Source organism: Pleurodeles waltl, chromosome 11, assembly GCF_031143425.1.
Source record: "Pleurodeles waltl isolate 20211129_DDA chromosome 11, aPleWal1.hap1.20221129, whole genome shotgun sequence".
NCBI lineage: Eukaryota > Metazoa > Chordata > Amphibia > Caudata > Salamandridae > Pleurodeles > Pleurodeles waltl.
The window spans coordinates 83,851,098-83,865,683 of NC_090450.1; the positions used below are offsets into that span (position 1 = coordinate 83,851,098).

General features: G+C 47.9%; 1 protein-coding gene across 3 annotated transcripts in view; it reads left to right on the forward strand.

The window, feature by feature from the left end:
* SENP5 (SUMO specific peptidase 5) overlaps window positions 1-14,586 on the forward strand; it is a 181,011-nt gene that overhangs the window by 73,688 nt on the left and 92,737 nt on the right. For all 3 annotated transcript variants that reach the window (XM_069213134.1, XM_069213133.1, XM_069213135.1), the window contains exon 6: window positions 9,355-9,432. In XM_069213134.1, coding sequence (XP_069069235.1) covers window positions 9,355-9,432 — 78 coding nt within the window. The remainder of the gene's footprint in view (window positions 1-9,354; window positions 9,433-14,586) is intronic.

Consider the following 14,586-nt stretch of genomic DNA (forward strand, 5'->3'; position numbering starts at 1 on the left):
GATTTGGAACCCTTCACATTTTAGAACAGCCTAAACAACTGTACTTCTGCAGTTATTTAAGCTTCATTAGGTAATCTTTTAATTGTTTTACTTCTACTACCAGTCACTCTGCACAGTTATTGACTTGGCATTTATGATTGACAGTAGTGAGAATCGTTCAAAAGAGAAGCTATCTTTCATACTTCACACTTCAAAATAAATCGAACAGAAACATAGATGGTTTTCTGTCTTCTGAGTGTGGAAATCAGTAAAAACTCGAAGCCTCAAATTTAGTACAGTTTGATTATAATTTATGTAAATGGCTTCTTTAATCCTCAAGCCTGACGTCTCTCTCAGGGAGTATGACTTGTTTATCAAAGTGCTGCTTAAACACTAGTTAAAATTCAAGTTGGTCTTCAACACGTGCCAAACATATTACTTAATGGTGTCCCTTCCACTAGTGCCTTGTCCAGAGGATTACCATTCCTTCCCCCGAGCTACTATGCAGCTGTATCGCACACTTCTTTACTTACGTTTTCCTGTCTTTCACCACTCATACATCAGTGCCACTGTATCTCTGCACGCCACGTTTATTGCACTCAGCTTTGGCTGTCGGTCATTCTTTATTACCTATGTGCCCTACAAAGCCACTCCAGAAACAATGCTCATATTTCTTCATTGGCTTTCACTTCCATGGTTTTAATCGCCACCTTCCGTGCATTCTCTTTTAGAAGCTCTGCTTTGTGAAAGTTATTAACCATTTTTTCTTTTCCAAGGGACCTTCCTCACTAGTCCCAAGCACTGAATTTTTCTGCCCATGCCTGGGATCTTGGAGCTCTTTATAGCATATATCTAAAACTGTACATGAAACAAATATTGCAAAGCTTTCCAGTAGAAAAGTGCACTTAAATAGAGAAACACTTAGCAGCATATTAGCTGGCACACAATGGGCACATTTAATTCATTTAAAAAAGACAAACTAAATGGTCACTACTTAGCAAAATGTGACTGGCATCTTCTTGCACAAACTTCTTTTGAAAAGAATGGATTTGAGTGTCTGTGTTTGTTGATAGCCTGCACTACAAATGTACAAAAACTCAGTCGTTATAAGGGCCTCATCCTTCCTCCTGTGTCCTGTTATGCCCCATTGGTGATGTTTAGGTCAATTCTTTTTTTCTGGTACCTGACGGCAGGATCCTAGAGCACTGTGCTTGGCCCTTTTAGCTTGTTCTTCTCCTAGAAATCTTTAAAAAAACTTTTTACAAACAACTTCACTTGTCACCCTTGAGGATTAGGAGTGCTTTGCAGATTTTATCTGACAAATGTATTTTTCCTATTAGAATGCCTTCACTGTTTGTGAAGTGCCCTGCCCATGGCAAGAAAAATGCATTTAAAGCACCAGACCTCTGCATAATGTGCACCTTAGATAACCATTGCCTGAAGCCTCTGACACTGCTAGAAGATGTCTAGAGAACCCTCATGGTCAGGCAGATAGGCTGTGCAGACTGTAGGAGAGGCTACAGGTGTCAGCTTCAGGAGGTTCCGAGGAGAAAGTGTTTCCCGTACCTCATCTCGCTCCTCATCTCATGGACATTCAGAGAGGGGCAAATCAGAATACAATATACTGATTCTGCTCAACCTCAAGGCCCATACCTTTGAATAAGCACAGTCCTATCTAGTTTTCGTCTACTTCTTGTACACTGCTGTGGAAGTTAACATTGAAAAAAAAAAATCTATATTGAGACTTCCATCACTACTAACACCACATCTTACATCAACTTCCAAAACCTTCATCAGAATCGATTTCCTACCTTCGGTAACGAGGCCTGGAAGCCATTCTTTGAACATCCTGTGGCTCCTCGCCTTCAATAGATCACTAACTCAGCCATATTAGGAACAGACCTCCTCTGAGTATTCCTGCACATACTCTTCCTTCAAAGGTTACACTAATAATCAGACTGTCACTTCAAAGGTCATGTGTTCCCAAGATAAGAAAGAATGTATCATTTTTCCACTACATCCAGGATCCTCTAGGTTCTGAAGAAAAAAATAAAATAAAAATAACTGTTGCTGAAGAGACATGAGAGTACTCTGGAGGAAGGATGAGGCCCTTAAAGGCATAGTGCCAGTTTTTGCACTCGTGTTGTGCAGCCTGTCAACTAATATTGGCCTTCATTTATTTTTGTTTCGGAAAAGGTAAGTGAAAGACGTTTATAGTGACATTTTAACTTAGTGATTATTATTTTTTTTTTTAAATGAGTGGACTGTGGCTTGTTTTAACATATTGCGGGGGGGGGCTAGTTTGGAGGTGCCGGAAAAACGAGTGGAGTGGCTGGCGTGCCCGGCGCAGCGGGCCACGCATCAGCCCAACAACATGAAGGCCGGACGCGAGGACATATTGCTGTGTTCTGCCTGGGCTGTGCCACACTGAGCAGCCGGGATCCAGAGATGGAAAATGTGGTGGGGAGATGCTGAGGGCCTGGAGTGTGCGCAGTGTGGTGGGCTCCAACAGTGCGGCCTGGGGACTGACGTGAGGCCCTATCCTGGTGCTGGGCTGGCCTGCAGGGCCCAGAGCGCACATTGCTTTCATGTGCGTGGGCCCGCTGTGCGCGTTTGTCCTTGAGGGACTCTGAGGCATAGTGAGACCGCAGTGGAGTGACACAGGCTTTGGAGCGGTGTGTGGGTCCTGGTTCACCGCTGGACCCCTTGGATGAGGGGGCCCCTCTTTATTCGACTGGGGGTGTGGATCTGAGTGACGAGAGACAGTTGGTGGTCGCCTGGCAACATTTGGCTAGCAGGAGTTGCTCCCCATTTCCCTCCCCCCCCCCCCCCCCCCCCCCCACCCCCCCCCACCCCACCCCCACCCCACCCCCTCCAAAAGACTAATCCTGTTGGCAGACTCTGGCTGTTACTCTTCAAGGGGGATTCAAAGTACTCCACACCAGACCCCCAACTATGGGTAAAAGTAAGCGATTGGCCCCACTGCAGGGCAGCACGATGGAGCTGTACACCACCCTGGCCCAGCCTACACAGTAGGAGACACGCCCGGATGGGCACAGAGAAGATACAGGGTTGGCTTTCCCTGCCGGAGAGCCCACGAGAGTGGAACTGCTAGTTGCGATACAGGGATCCAGAGAGGCCCACGAGGGGAAGATTGAGTCAGTGGCAATTGAGGTCAGTCTCCGGGCGGACCTTCGGAAGGTAGCTGACTGTGCAAATCGCAGAGGGTCCAATCTCTGGGCAGAGGTTACCACCCTGCGGAAACAGATGGCAGGGGTCAGCCCCAGAGCCAAGACCCTCGAGGCCAGGGTGGACAATGCAGAGGGCAGGTCCTGTTGCAACAATGTCCATTTCATCAGGTTCCTGGAGCAAGCAGAGGTGTCCGCCACAGAGGCATTTGTGGAGCGTTGTATTCAGGAGATGTTGAAGCCCGTTGGGCTGTCCCCATTATTTGTGATTGAAAGCGCGCACCATGCACTGGTGGGCCCGTCGGCTCGGAGCGCCGCCAAGAACCATCATAGCCCGAATACTCAACTATAAAGATAAAGACTGCATCCTTCAGGCCAGTTGAGGAATCAAGTCTGTCCACCTTGACTATCATAGGATCTCAAAATACCCAGATTACACTAACAAAAGTACAAGGGTCTTGGAAGGGATCCTTGGCGATCAAGGCTAATTTACGCTTGCTGAACATTCGATACGCGCTGCTGTATCCCACCCGGCTGAAGGTACTCCATGGCGGCAAGTCCCATTTTTTCGATACGCTGGAAGATGTGTTGAAATGGCTGGAGGCATTGGAGGAAAGGGGCTGGGATCGCCCAGGGGACCCTCGACTCAAACTGGAGGTCTCAAGAGATAGATGGACCGCGGGAGTTGTCGTCAGGAGGAGGGGCAAACCTGACCAGGATCAAGATCCAGGAGAACGGCACGAAAGCATTGACTCATCGAGATGTGACACATGGTCCGACAGGGATAGAGGTTGCAGAGGAAGCAGACCTGGATGGCACTGCGACTTGACTGTGTTCTTGCTAGATGTGCTGTGTATACCTCATTTCTGATCTTCTCTGTCCTCTTTCTCTGCCCGCTCAGACTTTGCAAAGGTCGTGTACTGATTATATCTGAGAGAGGGGTTTGAAGTGACATGGGTGCTCTGATTTGAGATATATGGCCACCAGTTGGGATGTTAACCGCTACAGGGGCTGGAACGCCTCTCCTCTATAAGTGGTAAGCTATGTTTCAGAGGGTTGGGGTTAGGCTATGTGTCGGGCAGCATGGTACCTCATGGATTAGCAGTGGTGGTTGTTTCAGTTGGTATACTGTCTGGGGTTAAGGGGGAGGTTAAGTGAGGGTTTTGAATTGTTCAGTACGGCTCCTTGTTTTAAAAGGGATTGTATTCATGCAGTGCATACGTGATTTCATACCACACACACACCAGATACCTGGAAGGGTACAAGAGGGCAGCTGGTCAGGGGGGCGGTATGGCCTTCTAGGGCTGGGAAAAGGTAGCAGGTTGTCATGGCTGAACGTACGAATATATTAACCTGGGATATCGGGGGTTTAAAGGGCTACTCCAAACATTACAGGGTACACTCATTCCTCCATCACAATAAGATACACATAGCTTACTTGCAGGAGACCCATCTTGTGGGAGAGGAGGTTCAGCGGTTTGGGAAGAAGTGGAGGGGACAATTTTTCTCCACCACTTACTCCTCTTATGTGTGGGGGGCGGTTGCCATCTGGTTCGGACCTGGGGGTACCCTTCAGACACATTTGCGGCAAGGCGGATATAGACAGCCGCCCCTACTGGGCACCAAACAACTAATGTCGGCCTCTCACGATAATTATGTGTAATTTAGGGTTCAGGGATAGCTGGTGGGATCTGCATCCGGAGGGTCACAAATGTACATGCCATTCACTGACACAACAATTCTAGTCGTTTGGATAACATTAGTAAAGTGGGATTGATCTGCAGTCCTTGGCGTAGTTGACACATTTGGTGCGGTTCCTCTCTGATCATGCCCCGTTTTTATTGAGGGTTGCTATGGAGTCCTCCTAAGCAACATGTAAGCAGCTGGCACATGCCCCTGGATATTTTTTTACTGACCCAGCGTGTCTCAATGCTCTGGCAAGTACCCTTATGAATTATCTGGAGGTTTATTGGAGCTCTGCTACCACCAAAGCTTTATGCTGTGAGGCCCTTAAGGCTGTCAAGCATGGGGTTTGTATGAGTGCGACATATGGAGTGCGGCGCCAACTGGAGGCTACTTTGGGGAGGGGGGCAAAGGAACGCCGATTGGCCACTGCAGGGCTCTGGGGAGACATGACAGGAGGTGCGACAGAAGTTGCTTCCTGTGCAGAAGTGCAGTCGGCTTGGAACTCACTAGATAGGTGCATTCTTAAAGTGTATCGCCAGTGACTCCATAGGGAGGGGGACAAATCGAGGAAACTCCTGAAATGGATACCACGATGGGAGTAGGAACTCCTCCTATATTGCAGGTCCGTACATCTGACTGGAATCTTGTGACTAATCGTCAAGATGTCCTGGAGGTATTAGTGGAGCATCTACCTGGAGTATATAGTGCCGGAGCAGTGGGCCCACCGGGACGGATTGAGGAATATCTAGATGGATCAGGGTTGACCAGACTGCCGAGCCCCACCCTTCTTCCCCACCACCCCTTCCTCCCCTGTGCCCAGGCTTATGCAGAAACTGTAGAGTGAGATAGACCTGGAGGAGTTGGGAGTAGCTATCCAGGCCCTCGGCAAATCTAATGCTCCAGGCGGAGATGGCTTTCCTGCAGAGTTTTATCAATGCTATTCTGTCACTCCGAGAGGGAAATTATTAGAGGTCCGTCTTGAGGCTCAAGACGGCGGGATACTGCCACGCACGATGAGGGAATGTGCTAATTGCCGATACCTGGAAGAGATGCTACCGACCCGTCGTCATACAGGCCTCTCACGATGCTAAATAATGATATTAAAATACTATGCAAAGTACTGGCATCACAGTTGTTGACAGTGGTCCACACACTGGTAGATGAGGACCAGTGTGGCTTTATGCACTCTTAATCTACAGAGACTCACACATGTATGTGTATGGATAGTGCCTCTGAATTGGCTTTAGTATCACTTGACTTGGAAAAGGCGTTTGATACGGTGGAGTGGCCGTACCTTTTGGCTGTGCTGCAGGGAATGGGATTTGGTTCTCTTTTGTTGCTGGGTGCACCACTTGTATACCAGCCCTTCGGTTTGTGTTCAGATAGGGAGAGACCTTTCAGGGGAATGGGAAGTGGGGAGGGGTACCAGGCAGGGCTGCCCCCCCCTCTCGCCACTGCTGTTCGCCCTTACCATTGAGCCCTTGGCGATCCTACTGCGTTAGGAGAAGGAGCAGTAGGGTATTAGGATTGGTGACTCCACTCATGTTCTCTCTCTGTATGGGGATGATGCACTAAATCTCTGGATTCATTATTGAAATTTGTTGTTTATCAGGTTAAAATGTTCACATTTTCATTCCCTGTCGTTTTGAATATGTAACCATTCTAAGAAACATTGCATTTCTGTTAATATTAAGATGTAGCAGTGTAAAGAAATGGCTCCCTGTTGCAGTTACCCCCCACTTTTTGCCTGATACTGATGCTGACTTGACTGAAGTGTGCTGGGACCCTGCTAACCAGGCCCCAGCACCAGTGTTCTATCACCTAAAATGTACCATTGTTTCCACAATTGGCACAACCCTGGCACCTAGGTAAGTCCCTTGTAACTGGTACCCCTGGTACCAAGGGCCCTGATGCCAGGGAAGGTCTCTAAGGGCTGCAGCATGTCTTATGCCACCCTAGGGACCCCTCACTCAGCACAGACACACTGCTTGCCAGCTTGTGTGTGCTGGTGGGGAGAAAATGACTAAGTCGACATGGCACTCCCCTCAGGGTGCCATGCCAACCTCCCACTGCCTGTGGCATAGGTAAGTCACCCCTCTAGTAGGCCTTACAGCCCTAAGGCAAGGTGCACTATACCACAGGTGAGGGCATATGTGCATGAGCACTATGCCCCTACAGTGTCTAAGCAAAACCTTAGACATTGTAAGTGCAGGGTAGCCATAAGAGTATATGGGCTGGGAGTCTGTCAAAAACGAACTCCACAGCTCCATAATGGCTACACTGAATACTGGGAAGTTTAGTATCAAACTTCTCAGAATAATAAACCCACACTGATGCCAGTGTTGGATTTATAAAAAAAATGCACACAGAGGGCATCTTAGAGATACCCCCTGTATTTTACCCAATTGTTCAGTGCAGGACTGACTGGTCTGTGCCAGCCTGCTGCTGAGAGACGAGTTTCTGACCCCATGCGGTGAGAGCCTTTGTGCTCTCTGAGGACAGAAACAAAGCCTGCTCTGGGTGGAGGTACTTCACACCCTCCCCCCTGCAGGAACTGTAACACCTAGCAGTGAGCTTCAAAGGCTCAAGCTTCGTGTTACAATGCCCCAGGGCACTCCAGCTAGTGGAGATGCCCGCCTCCTGGACACAGCCCCACTTTTGGCGGCAAGTCCAGGAGGAGATAATGAGAAAAACAAGGAGTCGTCACTGGCCAGTCAGGACAGCCCCTAAGGTGTCCTGAGGTGACTGACTTTTAGAAATCCTCCATCTTTCAGATGGAGGATTCCCCCAATAGGGATAGGAATGTGACCCCCTCCCCTTGGGAGGAGACACAAAGAGGGTGTACCCACCCTCAGAGCTAGTAGCCATTGGCTACTAACCCCCCAGACCTAAACACGCCCTTAAATTTAGTATTTAAGGGCTCCCCTGAACCTAAGAATTTAGATTCCTGCAACTTACCGAAGAAGACGACTGCTGAGCTGAAAACCCCTGCAGAAGAAGAAAGAAGACACCAACTGCTTTGGCCCCAGTCCTACCGGCCTGTCTCCTGCCTTCTAAAGAAACCTGCTCCAGTGACGCTTTCTCAAGGACCAGCGACTTCTGAATCCTCAGAGGACTGCCCTGCTTCTAGAGGAACCAGAAACTCCCGAGGACAGCGGACCTGCTCCAAAAAGACTGCAACTTTGTTACAAAGGAGCAGATTTAAAGACCCCTGCAATCCCCGCAAGAAGCGTGAGACTTGCAACACTGCACCCGGCGACCCCGACTCGACTGGTGGAGAACCAACACCTCAGGGAGGACCCTCCGGCGACTCCGAGACTGTGAGTAACCAAAGTTGTCCCCCATGAGCCCCCACAGCGACGCCTGCAGAGGGAATCCCCAGGCTCCCCCTGACCGCGACTGCCTGACTCTAAAATCCCGACGGCTGGAAAAGACCCTGCACCCGCAGCCCCCAGCACCTGAAGGATCGGAACTTCAGTGCAGGAGTGACCCCCAAGAGGCCCTCTCCCTTGCCCAGGTGGTGGCTACCCCGAGGAGCCCCCCCCCCTTGCCTGCCTGCATCACTGAAGAGACCCCTTGGTCTCCCATTAATTTACATTGGAAACCTTACGCTTGTTTCTACTCTGCACCCGGCCGCCCCAGTGCCGCTGAGGGTGTACTTTTTGTGTGAACTTGTGTCCTCCCCCCCCCCCCCCCCCCCCCCCCCCCCCTACCGGTGCCCTACAAAACCCCCCTGGTCTGCCCTCCGAAGACGCGGGTACTTACCTGCTGGCAGACTGGAGCCAGGGCACCCCTTCTCTCCATTGAAGCCTATGCGTTTTGGGCACCGCTTTGAACTCTGCACCTGACCGGCCCTGAGCTGCTGGTGTGGTAACTTTGGGGTTGCTCTGAACCCCCAACGGTGGGCTACCTTGGACCCCAATCTTAACCCCGTAGGTGGTTTACTTACCTGCAAAACCTAACAATACTTTACCTCCCCCAGGAACTGTGAAAATTGCACTGTCCACAAATAGCTGTTTTAAAAGTGTTTTATGTGAAAGGTATATATGCTACTGTAATTATTCAAAGTTCCTAAAGTACTTACCTGCAATACCTTTCAAATGAGATATTACATGTAGAATTTGAACCTGTGGTTCTTAAAATAAACTAAGAAAATATATTTTTCTATAACAAAACCTATTGGCCTGGAATTGTTTGAGTGTGTGTTCCTCATTTATTGCCTGTGTGTATGTACAACAAATGCTTAACACTACTCCTTTGATAAGCCTACTGCTCGACCACACTACCACGAAATAGAGCATTAGTATTATCTCTTTTTGCCACTATCTTACCTCTAAGGGGAACCCTTGGACTCTGTGCATACTATTCCTTACTTTGAAATAGTGCATACAGAGCCAACTTCCTACAAGCAGTATTCTTGGTTTTGATTTGAATTTACAATGCCTTAATTTCATTCAGAAATTAAATTTGGAGAAAAGCTTAATTTTTCATTTTTTTTCAGGTTCACTTCTTCAACAGCTTTTTCCACAGGCAGCTGGTAACCAAAGGCTATAACGGTGTCAAAAGATGGACTAAAAAGGTGAGCTGCTTCCTTTTAAGATGCCCAACAAAACATTGAAAGACCATGTTATTTTAAATGAAATTACAATATTAAATGTCAGAAAGGATAAACATTCCTAATGACCTTGGTAATGCACTGGGGAAAATGTTTGCAATGTGACTAATCTTGACCTCCTTTGTTGGGGAAAACCTCTCAGATGACCTATGTTCTCATACACAGCTCCATGTTTAAATCTGCCTTCACAGTGCAGCTGGCATAGACCTTACGTGATCAACCTAAAAAAGGTTTTCAGGACTTCTACAGAAAGGGGCCTTAGTTGGTGAGCAAGAGTACATGTTTTATTGAGCAGAAGCAATATGCCACCACAGACAAAAGTACTTGCCCTCCAAGAACTGGAATCATTTATCATTTTGCTTGAGCCGGAGCTGTTTATCAAGGCAAGCTATTATGTTTCAGCATAACTTGTAGGTTAAATACATGTCACTAAAATCCAATGCCTACTAGATAATGGTGTTTCATATTCTCTGGCAGCAGAAGAGGGCAGAAGGGTAGTCTGGCTCTCAAATGTTAATTTACTTATTCATTTTAATTGATCACATGTTTAAAAAATGATTTACTGAAATATTAAATTTACTTCAAATGCAATACTTCTATACATTAAATAACTTACATATTTAATATACCATAATTTTAAATTGCATTCCCTGAATCCTAAAAATCCCACACTACCACTTGAACCTACACTTCCGGAAAGCTTCAAACGCCTTGCAACCCTTAACGCTACCCTTCCCTGAACCCTAAAAACTCCTTGGTATCCATTAATGCTATCCTTCCGTGATCCCTAAATGTTCCTAACTACAGCTTTGCTGTTTCCTGAACCCTAAAAAAAACTTACTATCCCTAGATGCAACCCATCTCTGAACCCTAAAAAAAAGCCACTTACAGGGACCTTTCAAACAAACCCTAAAAACACTATACTACCCTTCATTGAATTAGAAAATCTTACTATTCCATAACCACTACCCATCTTTGAACCATAAAAACTCCTTATTACTCCTTCACACGACTATTCTATGTCCCTTAACGCTACCCATCCTTGAACCCTGAAAACCCTAACCAACCCTTAACACTTCCTTTCCTTGAACCCTAAAAATCCTTACTACACCTTAACTCTGTCCTTTGAGCCTTCAATTCTGTATTACCCCTTAATGCTACACTCCTTAAAAACCCATTGCTTTCTCTGATTGATAGAAACCTTATTACCCCTTAACCGCAGCCTATCCCTGAATCTTATGAACGCCCACAACCCCTTACAACTACCCATCCATGAACGCAGTATAACTCCTACAACTCATTTACCCACCTTTGAATGCTAAAAAATCCCCAAGTTGACCTGGAGCCTAACCATGAAACCCCGACTCTCTCGAATGAAAGCAGACCTTTAACGCTGGGCGGCCCTTGGATCCTTTTTAAAACGATGGTCCTTCTGCGCTTCCTCTAGATCATCCAGAATTTTCCAGTATCGATCTCAGATTGGTGATTCAGGGACCTCACTTCCATGGTCTGCACTCTTCTGTGGGCTTACCATCTGCCTCGTATTGCATGGGCTAAAGGCAGACTATCGTTTGAACAGATGAGGTGTGTAAAGAAATGGCTCCCTGTTGCAGTTACCCCCCACTTTTTGCCTGATACTGATGCTGACTTGACTGAGAAGAGTGCTGGGACCCTGCTAACCAGGCCCCAGCACCAGTGTTCCTTCACCTAAAATGTACCATTGTATCCACAATTGGCACACCCTGGCATTCAGATAAGTCCCTTGTAACTGGTACTTCTAGTACCAAGGGCCCTGATGCCAAGGAAGGTCTCTAAGGGCTGCAGCATGTCTTATGCCACCCTAGAGACCCCTCACTCAGCACAGACACACTGCTTACAAGCCTGTGTGTGCTAGTGAGAACAAAATGAGTAAGTCGACATGGCACTCCCCTCAGGGTGCCATGCCAGCCTCTCACTGCCTATGCAGTATAGGTAAGACACCCCTCTAGCAGGCCTTACAGCCCTAAGGCAGGGTGCACTATACCATAGGTGAGGGTACCAGTGCATGAGCATGGTACCCCTACAGTGTCTAAACAAAACCTTAGACATTGTAAGTGCAGGGTAGCCATAAGAGTATATGGTCTGGGAGTCTGTCAAACACGAACTCCACAGCACCATAATGGCTACACTGAAAACTGGGAAGTTTGGTATCAAACTTCTCAGCACAATAAATGCACACTGATGCCAGTGTACATTTTATTGTAAAATACACCCCAGAGGGCACCTTAGAGGTGCCCCCTGAAACTTAACCGACTATCTGTGTAGGCTGACTAGTTCTAGCAGCCTGCCACAAACCGAGACATGTTGCTGGCCCCATGGGGAGAGTGCCTTTGTCACTCTGAGGCCAGTAACAAAGCCTGCACTGGGTGGAGATGCTAACACCTCTCCCAGGCAGGAATTGTCACACCTGGCGGTGAGCCTCAAAGGCTCACCTCCTTTGTGCCAACCCAGCAGGACACTCCAGCTAGTGGAGTTGCCCGCCCCCTCCGGCCAGGCCCCCACTTTTGGCGGCAAGGCCGGAGAAGATAATGAGAAAAACAAGGAGGAGTCACTGGCCAGTCAGGACAGCCCCTAAGGTGTCCTGAGCTGAGGTGACTCTAACTTTTAGAAATCCTCCATCTTGCAGATGGAGGATTCCCCCAATAGGGTTAGGATTGTGACCCCCTCCCCTTGGGAGGAGGCACAAAGGGGGTGTACCCACCCTCAGGGCTAGTAGCCATTGGCTACTAACCCCCCAGACCTAAACACGCCCTTAAATTTAGTATTTAAGGGCTACCCTGAACCCTAGAAAATTAGATTCCTGCAACTACAAGAAGGACTGCCTAGCTGAAAACCCCTGCAGAGGAAGACCAGAAGACGACAACTGCCTTGGCTCCAGAAACTCACCGGCCTGTCTCCTGCCTTCCAAAGATCCTGCTCCAGCGACGCCTTCCAAAGGGACCAGCGACCTCGACATCCTCTGAGGACTGCCCCTGCTTCGAAAAGACAAGAAACTCCCGAGGACAGCGGACCTGCTCCAGGAAAAGCTGCAACTTTGTTTCCAGCAACTTTAAAGAACCCTGCAAGCTCCCCGCAAGAAGCGTGAGACTTGCAACACTGCACCCGGCGACCCCGACTCGGCTGGTGGCGATCCAACACCTCAGGGAGGACCCCCGGACTACTCTACGACTGTGAGTACCAAAACCTGTCCCCCCTGAGCCCCCACAGCGCCGCCTGCAGAGGGAATCCCGAGGCTTCCCCTGACCGCGACTCTTTGAACCTAAAGTCCCGACGCCTGGGAGAGACCCTGCACCCGCAGCCCCCAGGACCTGAAGGACCGGACTTTCACTGGAGAAGTGACCCCCAGGAGTCCCTCTCCCTTGCCCAAGTGGAGGTTTCCCCGAGGAATCCCCCCCTTGCCTGCCTGCAGCGCTGAAGAGATCCCGAGATCTCCCATTGACTTCTATTACAAACCCGACGCTTGTTTCTACACTGCACCCGGCCGCCCCCGCGCTGCTGAGGGTGAAATTTCTGTGTGGGCTTGTGTCCCCCCCGGTGCCCTACAAAACCCCCCTGGTCTGCCCTCCGAAGACGCGGGTACTTACCTGCAAGCAGACCGGAACCGGGGCACCCCCTTCTCTCCATTCTAGCCTATGTGTTTTGGGCACCACTTGGAACTCTGCACCTGACCGGCCCTGAGCTGCTGGTGTGGTGACTTTGGGGTTGCTCTGAACCCCCAACGGTGGGCTACCTTGGACCAAGAACTAAGCCCTGTAAGTGTCTTACTTACCTGGTTAACCTAACAAATACTTACCTCCCCTAGGAACTGTGAAAATTGCACTAAGTGTCCACTTTTAAAACAGCTATTTGTGAATAACCTGAAAAGTATACATGCAATTTTGATGATTTGAAGTTCCTAAAGTACTTACCTGCAATACCTTTCGAATGAGATATTACATGTAGAATTTGAACCTGTGGTTCTTAAAATAAACTAAGAAAAGATATTTTTCTATATAAAAACCTATTGGCTGGATTTGTCTCTGAGTGTGTGTACCTCATTTATTGTCTGTGTATGTACAACAAATGCTTAACACTACTCCTTGGATAAGCCTACTGCTCGACCACACTACCACAAAATAGAGCATTAGTATTATCTATTTTTACCACTATTTTACCTCTAAGGGGAACCCTTGGACTCTGTGCATGCTATTCCTTACTTTGAAATAGCACATACAGAGCCAACTTCCTACATTGGTGGATCAGCGGTGGGATACAAGACTTTGCATTTGCTGGACTACTCAGCCAATACCTGATCACACGACAAATTCCAAAATTGTCATTAGAAATTGATTTTTGCAATTTGAAAAAGTTTTCTAAATTCTTAAAAGACCTGCTAGGGCCTTGTGTTAGATCCTGTTTAGCATTTCTTTTAGAGTTTAAAAGTTTGTAAAAGTTTGAATTAGATTCTAGAACCAGTTGTAGATTCTTAAAAAGTATTCCAACTTTTAGAAGCAAAATGTCTAGCACAGATGTGACTGTGGTGGAACTCGACACCACACCTTACCTCCATCTTAAGATGAGGGAGCTAAGGTCACTCTGTAAAATAAAGAAAATAACAATGGGCCCCAAACCTACCAAAATACAGCTCCAGGAGCTTTTGGCAGAGTTTGAAAAGGCCAACCCCTCTGAGGGTGGCAACTCAGAGGAAGAGGATAGTGACTTGGAGGAAAATTCCCCCCTACCAGTCCTATCTAGGGAGAACAGGGTCCCTCAAACCCTGACTCCTAAAATAATAGTCAGAGATGCTGGTTCCCTCACAGGAGAGACCAACACCTCTGAAATCACTGAGGATAGCCTCAGTGAAGATGACCCCCTGTTAGCCAGGATGGTCAAAAGATTGGCTTTGGAAAAGCAGCTCCTAGCCATAGAAAGGGAAAGAAAAGAGATGGGCCTAGGTCCCATCGATGGTGGCAGCAACTTAAATAGGGTCAGAGATTCTCCTGACATCCTAAAAATCCCCAAAGGGATTGTAACAAAATATGAAGATGGTGATGACATCACCAAATGGTTCACAGCTTTTGAGAGGGCTTGTGTAACCAG